Source organism: Xiphias gladius, chromosome 6 (genome assembly GCF_016859285.1).
Source record: "Xiphias gladius isolate SHS-SW01 ecotype Sanya breed wild chromosome 6, ASM1685928v1, whole genome shotgun sequence".
NCBI lineage: Eukaryota > Metazoa > Chordata > Actinopteri > Istiophoriformes > Xiphiidae > Xiphias > Xiphias gladius.
Genome location: NC_053405.1, coordinates 9,189,306 through 9,207,862, shown reverse-complemented (window position 1 = coordinate 9,207,862; position 18,557 = coordinate 9,189,306). Strand labels below are relative to the sequence as shown.

The following is an 18,557-nucleotide window of genomic DNA, read 5'->3' as shown; positions in this document are numbered from 1 at the left end:
CACACACACACACAGAATGACACAAAAAGAAATCAGACATAAATAACTTATTCAAACACATTTCAAGCTCACAGTCCATATTTATGGTAAACCTTCAAGCAGCAGTGAAGCAAAGTTTCATCCTCTCCCTCATCTCAATCCTGCCTGTCCTCCATAGTTACCTAAACAGCGACCACCCCTGGACTCAAACCCCTGCTGACAAGTGAGGAAGCCTTTCTGTGAGGCGTGTGTGCGAGTCTCTCTATGGCTACGGCTCCTGTCGTGCCTCCTTTCGGTGGCTGCGTAGGAGTGGTAGCTCTGAGAGGCCATGTTGTGGTACAGCTGTTGGTAGGAGCTGTGGTCACGGGAGGACTGAGATGTGCGGTAGCCGTACGAGTAACTTTCATAGGTGGGCAGACGCTCCAGACCAGCGCAGGATTTGCCATCACCCAGCAGGTGGCGCCCCGGCGGGCAGTTGCACTTGAAGCTGCCAGGAGTGTTGATGCACCGGTGGGCACAGGGCTGAGGAAGCCGTTCACACTCATTTATATCTGCCCTCAGCACAAAGAAAGACCAGCACCAGGAAAAGACAGAGGGAGAGAGTGATAGGGAAAAAGAAGGGCAGAGGGAAAAAAAAAAAGGTACCAAAAAAATATAGCAGGAGGGGAAAAAAAGGGATGACAGGAAGGGATATGGAAAAAACAAATGAGGTGGTGCGGGCCATGAAAATAGAGGAGAAAGATGAGGATGAGGGGGGAAAAGGGGATATGTTAATTACCCCACTGTACAACAATACATTTTCATGTCTCTGAGACAGAAATGTATTGAGACTATGAACACATTTGTCTAATTTGAATGAGAGTCTGATATTATCTCCTCTCATATCAAATAAAAGTGCTGGTGTGAAGAAAGTAGCTTCAGATCTAGTTCACATTTTAACTGGAGAAATGATATCAGATTGTATGCGATATCAGGTGGAAAACTCAGTTCATGGCAGATACATATGAACAGTATTGACAAAGACAGACATCAACGTCCAGGGTTAAGGGTGTCACAGGGCGAACGGGGAACAGGTGCCATCACAAAGCCACACCAGGAAATAGCCAGATTCAAACATAGAGGTGACAGTTTGGAAAAATCAGCCTCGGAAGAGGGTGAAAGGAAACAGAGTGACAGACAAGAGCTGTGAGGTGATGGTGCTGGTCTTTTTATGGTTGGTGTGTCAAAGGAGGAACCATTTCTTTTCAGTTTCCCTCCCTGTAGTCCTCTCTCACCCTCTCTCTCTTACTCCTATCTGAAAGGAGTAAGAGGAGTCATTGACCTTGAAAAGTTAGATCTCATCAGAGGAGACGATAGTCCAAAGTGTCTTTCCCACAAGGAGACTTAAAATCAACCTAAAGCTTTGGACAGCATAATACCATGCATTAGCTCTCTGCAATAAAAGAAAGAAAGGTCTTCGCGCTTAATGTTAGGAGTTAGAAAGCGGTCTCCATTGCAGCATTTTAGAGATGTAAGCAAGCAGGCGGCAGGATATAATGCCTGAACTACAATGCAAGATGACAGCAGAGTTACTTTAGACTTTCAGCAGGAGCGAGTCACCCACACAAAGAGAGAAGTATGCTGGCAGAAGCAGGAAAGCCGATGGAAAGCGCAGGGCATTAGTGTTTCAAACTGCTTGACATATGCTTTGCTGAATATCCTCAACCAAACCGAATTACACATTACACTGCTCATCATTACTAAAGAAGCCCTTTATGCGTCATAAATTATCATTTTTGTGTTTTGACGTCTGTTCGGCCTGTTCCTTATGAAGTGGTGACAGCGTAAAGACGACATAAAGGACGTACGCACCGACACAAGGCCGTCCAACTCCCTGCGATCTGTAGCCGCGTGGACAGGTACAGTGGTAGCTGCCTCTGGTGTTCTCACAGATCTGGTTGTATCTGCACTGATGGGTGCCATCTCGGCACTCGTCGATGTCTACAACAGGCCACAAGAGACACAGAATCCAGCTTGAGTAACTCGTTTGTGCGAAAGTGAAATCTCTCAGAGTCTGTGCTATAGTTGTTCGTCCCCTGATTCTCTCCTGCTTAGTGAGGTAACACTGGCCGGACACTCACCTACACATGTCCCGTTGGCACCTTTGGTCATACCATTGGGGCACAGGTCAATACAGGTGTAACCACCACGTGTGTTTTTACACTGTTGATCTGAACGACAAACCCTCTGTCTGCACTCGTTTATATCTGAGGTGAAAAGAGAGAAAAGAGAAGTGGTATAATTAAAAAAATAAATAGATAAAAAATAATTCATTTAGAAGAGGGTAGTTTTCACTTTAGAATAAACACTACAGTACAAACACTGCCAATTAAATTGTCTTAATTGACTTTGAAAAATTCGACCTCATCAGCGGAGGTGGTATTCAAAAATATCTTTCCCAAAGAAAGGGGTTGACAGGCTCAATACTATGGTCCCAAGGTGCCCTTAGCGATAGCTTTACTTTTAAACCTCTCTTGTAACAATGTTTGGATCTTAATATATGACGCAGTGTTTTTATTCTCTTATTTCTAGTCTTTATACTAGATTGTACTTTGTTAGACTTCTTCTCCTTTTGCTCGCTCTTTGTGGCCAACTGAAAGTGTACATCCTTTTTGGGAGTGGTCTGCTGCACACCTGTGCTGAATCAAGTCATTTCCTGGATTGTCTTGTATATTCCCTAAGCTCCGTATTGTTGACACCTTTCAAGCTTGGATAAGGGCCTATGGCTGAAACACATAATGGTATTCTAGTAAAATATGAAGCTCTTCAGGCATTTTTCGCCTCGATGGTGTGTCACCTTTTTTCCACTTTTGAACTGATTTGATTTTTGAGGTCGAGCACCCAGTTGGAAAACACACTTGTTTTGGATAGTATGTACAATGTTTGGGGTCCCATATGTAACATTAATGTTGAAAATGACAGGTAAAGCATTTTTTGGAAAGGAGTAGGTGTCTCACCTATACAGCGTCGGTTCCTGAGATGAAATCCTGGCTCGCAGGCGCAGCGATAACTACCAATGGTGTTAAGACAGTGTTGATTGCATGGATTGGACTCCTGGCACTCATTCACATCTGAGCGACAGAGAACACGTTGCAGGTCAGCTCTAAGAAACTTGAAGAAACCGTAAAGATCATTCGGATAATAAAAAAAGCGTAGTTGAACAATGCAGCTTGTCTATGTACCTGTGCAGCTGAGGCCATCAGCTGTTCTCCTGAAACCACGCCCACAACGCATGACACATCGATAGGAACCAATAGTGTTCTCACAGTCCTGCCCATCGCGACACACGTTCCCGCCCAGTGAACACTCATCGATGTCTAAGAGAGTGGAGAGCAGCAGATTAATTAGACAGTGACCTATTGCTGTGATAATAATCCCTAAATTTCATCCAGGCACAGTGTGTGTGTGTGTGTGTGTGTGTGTGTGTGTGTGTGTGTGTGTTTGTTGTGTACCCTGACAGGTCCTGCCGTCAGCCGAGATTGTGAGGCCTCGGGGACAGGAGCAGTAGTAGGTGCCCACGGCGTTGTGGCAGGCATGAGAACAGGGGTTCCCAGCCTCACACTCGTTCTCATCTGCAGCACATAAATGATACATGGAAAAGAATCTTGCAATCATCAGAACAGATTTTGAGCTTACAATGAGAAAGTTCTGCCAGTTACGTTTGGATAAGCTCTTAAATCATCTCAAGTTGCTTTTAAATTCACAATGTGTGTTTAAAAGCAACTTTTGAAATAGATTTTTAATTGTACCGTCTACATTGCCGTTTAACTGATTCTCACTGAGTTGGGGACGGCATAACGCGTCTCGATAAACATTACCTGCACAGAAGGGCCCGGCAGACACCAACGCGAATCCCTGAGGACACTGGTTACTGCGATCACCTGGAATCACGTGAGCATTTCATCGTTAAAATTTGGATTGAGTTTGTGACGGAAGCATGCAAGGGAGAAAGAAAGAGATCAAATATGAGAGAATGACTGGGCAGCTAACAAAACAACACAAGGAAAAACACAGAATGTAAAATATCAGCCTTGTTCAGTCCACCTCTCACCCACAGTTAAAAGATTATTCCACCCACATTCAGTCCTTTCAGTGAACAGTGCCCTCACCCTTTGCGATGCTAGCTTGGATGCTGTACTCCAACACCTCCTCCAGGGGATGGTAGTGAGCGCTGATGGCTGTGGCCTGCAGCGTCTCTACCAGGTAGGGCATCTTGCCCTTGGACAGGTCGTAGGAGATGGTGTGGTTCCAGGAGTAGGGCACGCTCTGCCTGTCAATGCTGAACATGCGAGTGGACAGAGCGTACAGCTGCCCTGGGCCTGTCTGGATATAGTCCTCCGTGTAGTCCTGCAGTGAACACAGAATATGTGAGACAAGCCTTGAAGGAACTTTGGCATTTTCTAACCACTACGTTTACGTCACTGTGGTAGTTATTGAAATTAGATTAAGTTTTCATCTTAATTCACTAACATACCTGAAGAAAAGACCTCAAAATTGAATCGCCTACGTTGCTTAATTTTGTACCTTGATGCCGATGTCGGCATGTGAGGGCAACTGTAAGATGTGTCCGTTCACTACGATGTCCAGTAACAACGCTCCATCCGAGTCCAGGCCTCTGGCAATGTGGGTCATCCTCAGGATCTCACCTAGTGACATCCAAAAACAGCACAGATGGGTGTCATATTTGAGCATGAAACATCAGCATTATCAGTCGGCGTTGGTGTAAACATTTCATGATTCCATAGGCAGCTAACAGAAAACAGATTGGACCCACTCTGAGTATATATATATATTATGTAGCTCTGTTTGACGTAATAATAAGATCAGACACACCCAAGCCTGTCGCATTCTTACCCGTAGCGAACTCCACCTGTGTCTCTCGCCTGAAGACGCCGCCTGTTAGCGTGTGGCCGTTGACAGCCTCTCCTACTTCCTGTGCCGTGGTCCAGTAAACGGGATTCAGGATGGAGATCAGCTTCCTCATTGCAGGACCTTGAGTAAAAAGGCGGGAGATGACGGCATTCCCTTTATTATACAATTTAATCACTAGTTCCGCGGAGGCAGGTATCACATATAAATAATGTCTAAGAGTAGACGTTATAAAATCATGTAAGGAAACTGACCTAATGTCCTCGGTATGTTAGAAATAGTGGCCTTGATGATTCTGCCTCCAGACTTGCTGTCTGTGATGGTGGCGTTGAGGATGGCGATGCCAAAGTCACTATCATTGATGTTCCCTATGATGCTACCTCGTGCCCTCTGGGGCCCACCTGACAGAGAAAGATGGATGATTTTGATTGTAAAAGCTTCACGTGTATACGCAACCACGCGCACATTTAGCATTTTTTTGAATACATGGCTTACCTGGGCAGGCCTGAGTGTTGCACCTGGAAAGCTGTGAGGAGTCTCCTGGGCATGGCCGGCCACCATTGCTAGGAGACGGGCTGTTACAGAGTCGGACACGCGCTCTCTCGCCACCGCCACAGGACGCGGAGCATTCCCCCCACAGCTGCCATGAACCCCAGTTACCATCAACTGCAATGATAAACCCCAAAAACAGACAAGTAGGTCAATATACACATAAAACACACGAATCACAGAGAAAACCACACATGCAGCGGGGCATTGTTAATTGTCTCATAATCCGAGTTTTAGGGGCAATTTGATCTTTTTTGGGATACCCTAAAAAATTATGAAATACACTGAGGTTTTCTTAGATAGAGAGACATTCCACATATGTTTCCCATATGCTGGAACACACAGAAAAGATGCCAGGCATTGTCATCTTTCTGTCTAAAAAGCGGTTTGTGCGTTTTTTTAATTTCTTGTCCTTATCGTCATTCTCGCCCTTGACACTTAAAGAATACAATGTGACATGCAAAAACAAGTTAGGTCTACTCATTTTAAGCGCATTTTGCGACAGTTAATTTTTCATTTCAAGAGCATTTAAAGCACTTCTACAAGCATTCCACACCTTGAGCCCTGCTGACCCCTGACCCCAGTACAGTTGTGAACGTGCTAACTCACCAGGGCAGTTTGCTGTGCTGCATCTCTGTATCTGTGTATCTGCACCCGCACATGCTCTCCCACCATTAGCGGGTCTGGGGTTGTCACATGTCCTGTAGCGCCTCATCTGACCTCCGTTACATGTCTTGCTACAGCTGCCCCAGCTACTCCACGGACCCCAGTTACCGCTGACTGACGGAAAGTAGTGCAAAATGTCAGAAGCAGAAACCATGAACCAAGAAACCATACAGACATTTTTACAAATAGATATAAAGATATAGAAAGAAATATAGTTGAAATATGTCTTTCCTGTCAAGTAAAATTAGCTGATTTGAAAATTTAAGTGCAAGTTAAAGTTAAGATGACTCACTGGGGCATGGTTCGCTATTACAGAAGTCAATATGCACGTCGTTGCCCTCGCACTGCCTGCCACCATACTGAGGGGAGGGACTGGCACAGAGACGTGTCCTCTGTCTGGTCCCGCCTCCACAGGAAACACTGCAGGCTCCCCAGCTCACCCAGGAAGACCACTTCCCATCCACTGGAGGACAAAAGAAAAGAGGAAACAGGAGGAGCAGTCACCTAGAACTTAATATTTGACACCTGATTTTAGCAGTGACACTGACATCCAACGGAGAACAGACATATAGATATGGACTAAAATCTGTTTCAGTCTGATCTTATCATGAATACAATCCCTGATCCCCGATCCCTTACCAGGACAAGGTCTCTCCTTGCACACTTGCGTTTGGGTGTCCGTGCCCTCACATTGTGGCCCATCAAAGGCTGGAGGAGGGTTGTTGCACAGCCTGATTCTGGACTGCATACCCTTACCACAGGTCTCACTGCAAGGGCTCCATGGTAGCCAAGACCCCCAGTTACCTGCCACTGCAAAAATATGAACAGAGAGTCAATACATATGGGCCTATAGTCATAAGTCTAGACCCATACTCCGGCATAATGGAAGCTTATGTATTGAGAATCAAGGAAAATAAGAAAATAATCTAGAATAAAGCTTGTTTACGGTAGATGTGCAATCTATTACAGGTAGTTTCCATATTTTTTTTCTGTTCTAGGTAAGTCAGCTACTGTCTTAAGTATTTGGAAGTCGAGAAAAGTGTGATTTTACACAAATAGCGGACTGCAGTTGAGACGAGACGTGCATTCATGCCAGCCGCAGCTCCTTATGCAACCTATTCATACAAGTGACAGTTCTTTTTTGTTGCATTTCTCGAAAATGTATTTTTTTGCTCACCTGGACAGGGTCTGACACTGCACATGATGACCTCCACTGCCTTCCCCTCACAGGGCCTGCCTCCATGCTGAGCTGGAGGGTTACTGCAGGTCCGGGTCCTGGTTCTGTTGCCCTGACCGCAGGTACGAGAACACTCCTCCCAGGGAGACCACTCTGACCAGTTACCATCCACTTAAGAGGGACACAGTTACAGGTCTTAGTACAGCATACACCACTGGCACGCAGTCTAAAGGAACAGGTTGATTCCTCTCCCTCTCATTCTTAGAATCTTCTCACCTGGACAAGGTTTTCCCTGACAGACGCGTGTTTCTGTGTCTAATCCTGCACAGCGGCGCCCTCCGTTAGCAGGTACAGGATTGTTACACTTCCTCAGCCTCTTCTGGGCCCCGACACCACAAGACACACTGCAAGGACCCCACTCTGCCCACTCTGAGTACCCCCCATGTACTGAAAAACAAAGAATAAATCCACATTAACAGAAGCTTCCATTTGCCATTGGGTCAGTCTGGGTGATTTGTTTCCCTTTGCTCTCTTCTTGGATGATAACGAAGAAAATGAACAAATCTTTCCCATGAACCCTTTATTAAATTTGCAATTTGTGTTTGTGACTGCAGTGGGATTAAACGATGCCCTCTTGAACATTTTTTATTACATTTGAACTACATTCATTACAGGCTAAAATAGAAGCCGATTCAAAAATATGGTACGATGAAAAAGACCCATAATGTACAGCTCACCTCGTACGGTCAGAGTGACCCTGACCAGTACAGATCCAAGTAGGTTCCTAGCCACACATTCATATTCAGCCGTGTCCTCCTTCTGGGCGCTGCTGATCCTGAGGGAACTGTTGGACAGGGTGGAGAGGCGGTCGATTCCCAGCAGCGGGCGCCCCTGGCGGGACCACTCTATCACGGGTGTAGGCTCCCCCTCTGCCTGGCAGTTGAGCACAACTGTGGTGCCAGCGTCCACCACGGTCTCAACTGGCTCCACATTGATGGTGGGTGCACCTGGAGGAAGAAGGCGGTACCACGTTATCTAACATTTAAAGGGGAAGTCCACTTATTTCACACATCAAAAACAGTTTACTAGAAATGGAGAGTACTAAGAAAATAAACCCTGATGATGTGATTACAAATTTTTAAAGAGCAATACTAAATCGCTTGGGTTATAGTAACTTTCACATTCTGTTCATGCAGGAAATGCCAAATTTGATGCTAAACAGACAGAACAGACAGACACTTACTCTGCAAGGTAAGCGTGACACTTCTTTCCACCACCCCAGCATCATTTGTTGCCACACACATATAGTTGCCTGCATCTTCACTCTGTTTAAAATTGAATTAAAAAAAAAACAAAGTTCATTATCATAATTATAAAAAATATACACACTGTATTACACATGAAAGGTCTCAGTCTCATGTGTTTTCCTACCACTGTGCCATAGATGGCCAGAGAGCCGTTGTCCAGCTGACGGATTCGGTTGCTGATCCGGATGTTTATTCCATTTTTGCTCCACTGGATGGTGGGCAGGGGGTCTCCCCGAACCTCACAGTTCAGGATGGCATTGCCCCCCAGAGGTTCAATCCGGTTGGAGTGAAGATCTCCGTCAATGATTGGAGGCTCTGAAGGCAGACAGAGAAAAAACTGAGTCACAAAAATTCGCCTTTGGGGTGACATTTTGGGGTCAAATTGTGAGCTAAACAAGTGGATGAAATGAAGCAGAGTCAAAAAGTGTCACGGGAGCGTGGTTTTACCTTTAACATAGACAAAGCCGAGTGACTTGATGATTCCTACACTGTTTTCTGCCATGCAGGTGTAGGTGCCGGAATCTTCTTTACTCACTCTCTCTATCACCAGCTCACTGTGGCCGTTCATATGATCATAGTGAACTAAAGTATTAACAAAAGGAAAACGCAGTTAGAAGTATTTATTGTAAATGTATGACATAAAGCTAAATAAAAAATGGCGTCGCTCTGATGGATTCTGGGGGACCTATTATCCCTCGCCAATTATAAAACATTTGCCCAATGACTGGAGATGTTTCCTTACCTGGGATGATGATGTTGTTGAAGGCCCAGGCGATTCTGGGTGGTGGGATGCCAGTGACCCCACAGGCCAGCAGGAGGCGTTCCCCCTTGTTGAGTGCCACATCTCCGAGCAGCTCGGTGAAGACAGGGTGGGTATGAACCGACAGGGTCACCGTCCGACTGTCCTGCCCGACTGCATTACTGGCAACACAGGTATAACTGCCTTCATCGTCAGGCTGGTGCGGAGGGGAGATGAGGACAGACAGAGCGAGGGGAAAAAAGTCTTTAAATGCACCTTTTTGACACAAGACGGGCTTAGCACGTGTTAAATAAAATGCATTACTGGTAGCAAAGCTAAATTTAAGTCAATTTCACTTTCCAGCAATATACAGACATTAACAAGCAGAAAGATAATTTGTTGTTTTTTTGTTTCCCTTACCTGAGCAATGTCTATAACCAGCTCTCCGGAGGGCAGGATAGTGTACTCCCCTGTGCTTTCACTGAGGGGATTACCATCCTTCTCCCAGGACAGTCTGGGCTGAGGGACGCCCTCTGCCACACACACCAGCTGGGCCTGACTGTTTTCTACCACTGCCACCTCTTGCTCTCCACCACGAATGGAGGGAGGGACTGCAAAGACAAGTCTAGTTATAGTTTTATAAACTATACAATCACAGAGGATATTAGTGCCCTCTAACAGATGGTGTTGCTAGTCAGGTGTTTAATGCAAATGCACTCAAAGCAACATTGTCTGTGGTTTTAAAATCAAGATATCAAGGTATCACAATCAATTTGGTTTTTAAACAATATACTAATGTTTAAAGTTGCTCTTTTCGGCAGAATAGAGTCATACAATCTTTCACTACAGAGACACCACAGAAGGACAACATGCATTTTATATCTTCATTTCTGTGGTTCAAAACAGTTAAGTGACTGGAACTTACTCTGTACAGTAAGGCTCATCTCGAGGCTGACAGTTCCCGCTGCGTTGGCAGCCGTGCACGTGTATCGTCCAGTATCGCTGGGTTGGATGAAGGCGATCTGCAGGGACCCTGAACCGAGAACCCGCTGGCGTACGGATTCGTTTAGCGGCTGGCCGTCTTTATGCCACGCGACAGAGGGAGGAGGGGAGCCGTTGGCCTGGCACTGCAGCGTCACGGAGGAGTCCACAGGCGCCAGGTACTTTTGAGTCTGTGAGCTGATCCTGGGAGGCACTGCAGGACACGGTGCAAACAGAAATATCATCTGCATGCAATACATATTTAGTCCTAATTGGCAAGAGAAGGAAGCAGCAGCAGTGTAAGGCTGACTAGCACAAAATGAATTGAGGGACAATATGCAGGGAAAAGTTTCTGCTTCTAAAAAAAGGCAACAGTTTCAAATAATTTATGTGGTCTGATAATGTGGTTAGTGTAAATCTCCATAAATACTGTATCTAAGGCCTGGACAATAAGGCTGGTGAAATTTAACAATACAAAATGTACTAAAAAATAATACACTTCTTAATTATTATTAGATTACATTACATTTTAAAATGTTCTTGTTTCTTTGTCCAACCCCTGCAGACAAATACTTACTGTTGCATTATTTTCAAGTTAATCTGATTTCAATTACTCGGTGTGTGTGACCCACCTTGTACTTTGAGTTTGGTCTTCCCCAGCGCAGTGCCAGCCGGGTTTTGAGCCACACATATGTATGTACCGGAGTCCGAAACGGAAGCCTTGGAGATCCGCAGACTTCCATTAGGCAGCACTGTGAAGCTACCACCTAGCATAAAGCGAAAGACATGATGTCATGACTGACTGCTTACAGTCTCAATTGTTGACACGCATAGACGGGGGGAATTACCCGTGGTGGGTATGTTGATGCCCTCCTTCTGCCAGGTGATGGTCGGCCTGGGTGAGCCTGTGGCCCTGCAGGGCAGAGTGATGGGGTTATTGAGGATAACGTCCAAAGTGGGCGGGTGGGACTGGATCACGGGAAGCTCTGAGGAGACAGATAGGAAAAGGCTGATGTCCAGAATGATGATAAAAATATAAATGACTGCAGATGAAAGCAGATTTATACAGCAGCTGGAGCATAATGTAAAATGCATACATATAATCCCAGATTAAATACATGCTTTGGCAATATCAAATGTCAGCATCACCGTGTGGATAATCCTTAATGATCCTCAGTGTTGAGGCAAATAATGAGGTGAACACATGAAGTCAATTTTCTATGTCAGACGCTGGCAAATTGCCAGTTTTGGCTCTTTTGTTCAAAATCCAGGAAGATTTCTAGACATCTGTCACCGCAGTTCCATCGGGAACAAAAGCAGGAACCTTTCCGGATACAGCACAAAAAAAAAAATGCTATTTTCTTATGAGATTAACATCCTGCTAAGTCTCAGGAGCTATACACAATCTGAGTCTGACACAAACATTTCTATGTGTACGGAACCCACATGTTGGGTAAGTGACAGAAAAAACATAACCGAAACAGTTGAAAGATTCCTCTCACCAAATGATAAGCCAGTGAATAGACTTAAGGTCATCAGCAGAAACTACAGCATAAGAAGCACGTAGGTTCTGAATTTGATGAGATGAGATGTTCTTACCCTGCACCGTGAGCTGCACGTGGCGTTGGGTGGAGCCTGCAGCATTCTTCGCCGTGCATGAGTAACGTCCAGCATGACTGAGCTCAGCTGAGGTAATCTCTACTGGACCTGAGTATGGGTTAACACAGACGTGATCAACATAATTATCCCGATTATTATCATCCACCATCCCGCCCGTGGGATGTTTTGGGCTTGTTTAGCTCTACTTCTGCTGTGTTTCGGTCTGTACCACACTCAGTCTTCACACAACCTTGACAAATTATACACAGTTTGAAAGCTCGAAGTCTCCTGACTCTGTCTCTGCAGAGCATTTTTAGAATCGCCGTGTCACTGCAACGGGTGTTGACACAGAATTGGTTAAGACTTGTGGCCGTGGCTCCAAAGTGCTTTCAACACAAAAAGGTACTACTAACTTATATCTAAAAAAAAAAAAAAAATAGGCGAAAAAACTTTCTACCATGTTTGTGCCTCTGTAAATTAGGTTCATTATCTCTCATACATTCTGACTTTTTGGTTGTAAAATTCAAAGCGTTACCTTTCACAGGAAACCAGGGTTATGACTGTAATTAAAAGGGGTGAAGAACAGTAACCTTTTTATTACCTTCTAGTAAGTTCTTTTCGGGCTCGTGCACAAAAATATGGATGTCAGGTAACAATTTAAAGACAGTTAACAACGTCCTCACTGACAAATTATCCACACTTACATTTAAAGTAACGTGACCTGATATTAGTTGCATAGTTCTGACCTGTGGTCAGGATGCTGTATCCTTGTCCCTCTTTGTTCAGCCTCACGCCGTCTTTGCTCCAGTGGATTGTGGGCTCGGGGACACCAGATGCAGTACAGGCGATGACCACCGGGGACAGTCGGGTTACAGTTAGCTCTGTGGGTTCATCTGCTATAGATGGAGGAACTGCGGGGAAGGTAAGAGCAGGGAGAGCAGGTTAATGAAAATGTGTAACTTTTCCGATGATTGAGAGACTTTTTAGGAGAGAAAATAAACGTGTAAGATATACACAGAGGTCTAGGCAAAGGGGAAAGAAACAAAAGGAATAAGTTTGTTTTACAACTACTTTCAGCAAAAGTGTGCACCAAAAAAATGTTCAGAGACACATGTCACGATGCAACGTTGATGAAGCTGTTAAAGAGTGCTGTACTACCCACCATGTACAGTGAGGTTGATGGATCTGGAGTGTTCCCCTGCCTCATTAGAAGCCACACACTCATACATGGCTGTGTCCTCCACTGTGGGCGCTATAACTACCAGGGAGCCTGATGACAGTAACCTGGAAATGCCGAAAAGAGGTGGAGTCAGTTTTTGGAAGCAGCTGTACTCTAAAGTCCTACCTCTACGTGTTCAAAAAATGTAACGATTAATTTGGTCTGCGCTGAATAAGTATACAATGTATAAACTTTAAGATTTGTCTTTTCTGCGAAGCCTTGAGATGAGTTTTTAAGATCCTGAATTAGGAAACAGAGAGGGAAAAAACCTGGATCAACCTGTACATATTCTGGTTCTGGTCAGTATTGATGGCTCGACCATTTTTCGTCCAGGTGACTGTGGGTTTGGGTATGCCGGTGGCCTCGCAGGACAGGGTGGTCTGAACGTTGACTGTAACCGTTACATTGGTGCGACTGTCGGCGATGGAAGGAGGCACTGAGGGATGAGAACCAGGGATCATAGAATTACTGGGCGACTGTTTTTGTGGGTGATGGAGACAATTCTGTGAGCACATATTTACTGCCCACCATAAACTTGCAGATCCACTCGCTTGCGTTGCGTGCCGGCCGGATTCGTTGCCATACACAGGTAGCGGCCCGTGTCCGTCACCTGGGCAGAGTGGATGTGCAAGGACCCATCCTCCGCAAACGTGTACCTGCACACGTGTTGAAACAAACTGAGTGAGATACGGCATTGCGGAAAAAACAAAAAGTAAGAGTTGTGATAGAATGTCAAAATGAAGCATGCAGATTTAGGATCCCGGCAATCATTCATTCATAATTTTTCTAAACAGAATTGTATATGCGACGATGCTAACATAACGATAATAATAGTGGTTTGAGATACAACGACACCAACATCAATACTGCAGGACGTTTGGCTTTACCTGGGGTTGTTTCCTGCCAATATTGCACCATGTTTCCTCCAGGTTACACGAGGCGGCGGGACTCCACTTACGATACACTCAAGCACCGATGGCTTGTTGATGTGTACCGACACTGCCTGGGAACCATCCTTAATAGTTGGGGCCACTGCGGGAACACATGGATTGACAGACACATGGATTTTATTCATTTCTACCTTTGTGATCAATACATCTCTATAACTATTTCAGGAGGGAACTGCAAAAAGTACCACAGGGCCTTCAGTACTACATGACAGGGTATTTCTCTATATGTACACTTGTTATAGATAAAAGCTGTAGCTATACCATTGACAGCCAGGTTAAACTGTCGCGTGGTCTTGCCAGCGATGTTACTCGCCACACAGGTATACTGAGCCCTGTCGCCAAGCTCAGCCATGTTGATCTGTAGGTAGCGGCCCCCGGACAGAAGACGCACTCGGGCAGAGGCCTACACAAAGATAGAAAGTTATTTGTGAATGAACTTCAGGAGAAGTCGTGCATTTTATGGACAGTTTGTTCGCTTTCTGACCTGCAGTGTCTGGCCATCTTTGAGCCAGGTCAGCGTTGGAGGAGGAACAGCATCAGATTTGCACTCGAGAGTCACCTGTCTGTTCTGCAGCACTGACATATTCTGAGGTGTGCTCTCCCCCGCGATGTTAGGGGGGACTGTTACAGGAAAATAAGACAGAAAAAGACGCTAGCACATGGTTTTTATTTTTCCATTTTCTGATGCAGCATAACAGAGAAAACATTAGTAAGAATCAGTTCATCTTCCCTTTCTGTAAATGTAATATAAAGTAAGTAAAATAACTGCAAGCCTTTGATGTTTTTTAAACCATTATGTACAGTACGTATGTGTATATACATCTATATTACCCACCGTGCACTCGAACCTGGAACTCCTTGTCATCATCTCCTGCTGGATTGTTGGCTAAGCAGCTGTATCTGCCTGTGTCCTCCAACTGAATACACATATAAAAAAGTGTGCGAAAATGAGTAAGAACAATGGAGAAAGACACACAAATTGCTCATGTTACCATATAAATGTAATGTCAGGTTCACGAGTTTTACAGAAACACGATTATTACCATTGAAATTGCGAGAAATTGGACTTCACTGTCACAAGCCCTGATCACTGACCTGTGCTGAGGCCACACGGAGCATTCCTCCTCCCCGTAGGAGGCGCAGACTGTCTGTCTGTGGGAGCGGGCGTCCATCCCGCAGCCAGGTCAGAGAGGGAGTGGGGATGCCTGAGGCCTCGCACTGAAGCTCCAGAACATTATTAACCACCACAGATACTTCTGCTGGTGCACCCGAGCCCTTGATGCGTGGGGGGTCTGAACAAGAAACAGGTATTTTATAGGGTGATAACATGCAAATTTGTGCGATAAAGGCGAAGCATCAGTAACATTAGTCAATGTTCAGTATTCAGTTAGTGTGAATAATTCTGTTTTAGGATACTAACTTAGCCTGTGTCTTTTGACAAGCGACACCTCCAAAATTCATTATTACTTTCTGCTCTTTATACTCACCCAGCACCTTCAGGTTGAAGTGGCGGCTTGCCTGACCGGCAGTGTTGTTAGCCACACAGGTGTAGCGTCCTGTGTCGTTGACCTGCGTCCGGAGGATCTGCACAGTGGTATTCAGGTTGAGGAATCTGAGGTGAGGGTCAGGAACTAGAGTCACTCCTCCTTTGATCCAGTGCACAGTGGGGGTCGGTGTCCCATCAGCAAGACACAGCAGAGAGGCCAGATTTCCTCTGATTACAGTTACATCCTCTGTGCCCCCTGCGCCATCCAGACCAGGAGGGACTGAGGGGATTAGTAAAAGATACGGTAGATTATCGTTCATTGCTGAGCCGAAGAATGGCGTTTTTGTGATTTATTTCAAAGATTTTACAAGTGAGTAATATCAATATTTTCTCACCGTACACCTGTAGGTTATAATGTCTGTTGTCCACTCCTGCCCTGTTTGATGCAACGCAGGTATACGTGCCACCGTCAGACACCTGGGCTCGTGTGATCCTGACAGACACCAAATGGTACAACATATAAGTATCCTGATACCTTTTAACTCTCACTAAAGGTGTAAACACCGTATAGACACCATTCATTAGACTAATTGTCTGCCAGAAAATGTAGATGTTTTTTTTTTTGTGTGCCAATACTCATCTCTAAACGTAACAATTTTTTATGTTATCATGCCAAAAAAAAAACCTTCAGATTTTAGTGCTTTTCTTTTGGTTACCGTGGGAAAATTTCCCAAACAGCGCTTATAGCAACACAACACTTAGTAATGCAACCCAGTATGATGAAATTGTTTTTAGGCAGCCTGAGCTACCACACTGATTCAGAAGTAAGAAAAATGCCAGCCCTTTAATTAGAGCCTTCATATATGAAAACAGAACTGCACAAGTACGATTTTAAAGTTTTTATGGCCAGAGACCAATGTCTTAGTCTTACCCTCACAATGCACATTATTTTTGCCATCATTTCCAATAAAAATGTCCCACCACCACTCCCTATACACGACACAGGAAGGTGTTCTCATTGCAGCAGCATGTGTTACAGCCTCTTCTTGCGCCCTGTCCACTGACCTACCGGAGCACCTGTCCAGCGGAGAGGAGCCGTATGTGGGAGGAGACTGGCAGGGGGAGGCCATTTCTCAGCCAGTTGAGCTGGGGAGGAGGAGAACCCGTAGCAACGCACTCCATGTTGACAGAACTGTCCAGAACTGTGGTCAGCGCTTCAGCCGTCTCACTGCTGCCGTCTATCACAGGAGGCACTGAAAGAGCAAACACAGAGTAAGGTCAGTGACAGAAAAATAAACTCTTCCTCCCATCATTAGGGAGAGTTTAAAGTAGGGCAAACTGTTGGCATTGCACATTACATTCAATAAGTATTTGAAAAAATAAAAATATTTTGAATCTGAATTGAAAAGGTTAATTGGAATCAAACACACCATACACATTTAGATTGAATATCCTGTCCTCCTCTCCTGCAGTGTTGCTGGCCACACAGGTGTACTTGCCACTGTCGGTGGTTTGAGCTCCAATCATAGTGAGTGTGCTGCCATCCGGACTGATCCTGGACACGAAGCCAACATCACAAGATCATTATCATTATCATAACATCATTATCACTTGATCGACGTACTGTAAAATCCTCTTTTTGATCTTCTTTTGGCGGCAGGCTGTCCTGTACCTGAGGCCTTTGTTCCCCGCTTTGTTGACGACTTCCCCATCCTTCAGCCACTGGATGGTTGGAGTCGGGGTTCCCCGGACTCGACAGACCAGCTGGATGCTTTCATTGAGCAGAACTCCCATCTCACTGGGCAGCTCTGATCCAGAGATACTGGGAGGGACTAAGAGAGAATCACTGGTGTTAGTGGTGTTAGCAGCAAATGGATTATCCAGTAAGTTAACATACAAGTTACATATAAATTTGATATAGTAACAGTGATATAACAACCCTGACCACACATTCTTGTCAAGATAAGCTTGACAAGAAAGTGTTATAACATATGGCTGTGCTGGAGAGTATTAAAGCTTTTGCATTTCTTTCTTATTTTCTAGACAAGCGTGAGCATTTTTTCCCAGTGGGTTGAGACTTAGACATGTGCATATACCTTGTATGGTGAGGCGGTAGCTCTTGCGTGCTTTGCCCTCCACGTTGGAGGCCAGACACGAGTACGTGCCACTGTCAGAAAGCTGTGACCTTGCAATCTGAAGCTTGGTGCCCCCAGAGAAGATGTGCATCTCCAGAGACTCTGAATTCTCTAAAGAAATATTAAGTTCACATGTTTCAAATGACAAAGACAAAGCTACTGTACCTATATTACAGACAAATAATGAAATCCATGGGACATTATCAGATGATGAAAAAGTTTTTTGTGGTTTGTATGATTGACAAAAAAACCTACAGTTCACCTCTCATAAACCTAAATCATTCAGACATACCTATGGGTCGTCCATTCTTTAACCAAGTGAGGCTCGGAGGAGGGATACCAGTGGCATCACAGGAAAAGGTTACTGGGTTACCAAAGGTTTCCACCACACTCTCGTGTACTGGCCCATCGATACTGGGAGGTACTGAAGAGAGAGGACAGAGAAGACAGAGATTTCTCTTTAATGTTATAAGTGTTAAGAAATGTTTTCTAAATATGTGTTTTGTGAATTTTCTGAATTTTCTGCGCTACCATAAATATTCAAGTGGAAGTTCTTTTCCATCTGACCAGCAACATTGGTGGCCTTGCAAACATACTGTCCTGTATCAGACACCTGAAGAACAGAGGAGACATGTAAGGCAGATGTACAAAAAACCCCCCCCAAAAAAACACGTTAAATAATAAGTACTATCATATAGTCTATCAATGTAAGCTTTTGTCTGCACTTACTGGATAATTTTTTTTGGAAAAACCCTTGCAGGGAGACGTGTCATTTACTTAATTTTACTTGAGAAGTGGTAAGTACCATGGCTTAGGTGACAAACACAAGACTGGCTCATGCAAAAACTTCAATCGAAAGAAA

The 18,557-nt window shown here is 44.8% G+C and overlaps 1 protein-coding gene across 1 annotated transcript in view; it reads right to left on the bottom strand.

Annotated features, from left to right (window-relative positions):
• The window catches only part of hmcn1 (hemicentin 1), an 85,956-nt gene that overhangs the window by 2,439 nt on the left and 64,960 nt on the right, over positions 1-18,557 (bottom strand). The window contains exons 61-104 of the mRNA XM_040128896.1: positions 18,227-18,308; positions 17,988-18,119; positions 17,657-17,806; positions 17,233-17,392; positions 16,991-17,115; positions 16,630-16,813; positions 15,956-16,053; positions 15,562-15,840; positions 15,170-15,366; positions 14,910-14,991; positions 14,559-14,695; positions 14,336-14,477; positions 14,012-14,156; positions 13,653-13,780; positions 13,404-13,560; positions 13,068-13,189; positions 12,652-12,816; positions 11,906-12,013; positions 11,155-11,292; positions 10,939-11,073; positions 10,251-10,520; positions 9,746-9,936; positions 9,329-9,542; positions 9,034-9,168; positions 8,711-8,901; positions 8,523-8,604; positions 8,017-8,286; positions 7,556-7,726; positions 7,280-7,450; positions 6,742-6,912; positions 6,395-6,565; positions 6,046-6,216; positions 5,383-5,553; positions 5,142-5,288; positions 4,873-5,010; positions 4,543-4,664; positions 4,128-4,365; positions 3,837-3,899; positions 3,471-3,590; positions 3,201-3,335; positions 2,976-3,089; positions 2,100-2,225; positions 1,831-1,959; positions 162-530 (exon numbers count right to left, since the gene is read on the bottom strand). Coding sequence (XP_039984830.1) covers positions 162-530; positions 1,831-1,959; positions 2,100-2,225; positions 2,976-3,089; positions 3,201-3,335; positions 3,471-3,590; positions 3,837-3,899; positions 4,128-4,365; positions 4,543-4,664; positions 4,873-5,010; positions 5,142-5,288; positions 5,383-5,553; positions 6,046-6,216; positions 6,395-6,565; positions 6,742-6,912; positions 7,280-7,450; positions 7,556-7,726; positions 8,017-8,286; positions 8,523-8,604; positions 8,711-8,901; positions 9,034-9,168; positions 9,329-9,542; positions 9,746-9,936; positions 10,251-10,520; positions 10,939-11,073; positions 11,155-11,292; positions 11,906-12,013; positions 12,652-12,816; positions 13,068-13,189; positions 13,404-13,560; positions 13,653-13,780; positions 14,012-14,156; positions 14,336-14,477; positions 14,559-14,695; positions 14,910-14,991; positions 15,170-15,366; positions 15,562-15,840; positions 15,956-16,053; positions 16,630-16,813; positions 16,991-17,115; positions 17,233-17,392; positions 17,657-17,806; positions 17,988-18,119; positions 18,227-18,308 — 6,946 coding nt within the window. The remainder of the gene's footprint in view (positions 1-161; positions 531-1,830; positions 1,960-2,099; positions 2,226-2,975; positions 3,090-3,200; positions 3,336-3,470; positions 3,591-3,836; positions 3,900-4,127; positions 4,366-4,542; positions 4,665-4,872; positions 5,011-5,141; positions 5,289-5,382; positions 5,554-6,045; positions 6,217-6,394; positions 6,566-6,741; positions 6,913-7,279; positions 7,451-7,555; positions 7,727-8,016; positions 8,287-8,522; positions 8,605-8,710; positions 8,902-9,033; positions 9,169-9,328; positions 9,543-9,745; positions 9,937-10,250; positions 10,521-10,938; positions 11,074-11,154; positions 11,293-11,905; positions 12,014-12,651; positions 12,817-13,067; positions 13,190-13,403; positions 13,561-13,652; positions 13,781-14,011; positions 14,157-14,335; positions 14,478-14,558; positions 14,696-14,909; positions 14,992-15,169; positions 15,367-15,561; positions 15,841-15,955; positions 16,054-16,629; positions 16,814-16,990; positions 17,116-17,232; positions 17,393-17,656; positions 17,807-17,987; positions 18,120-18,226; positions 18,309-18,557) is intronic.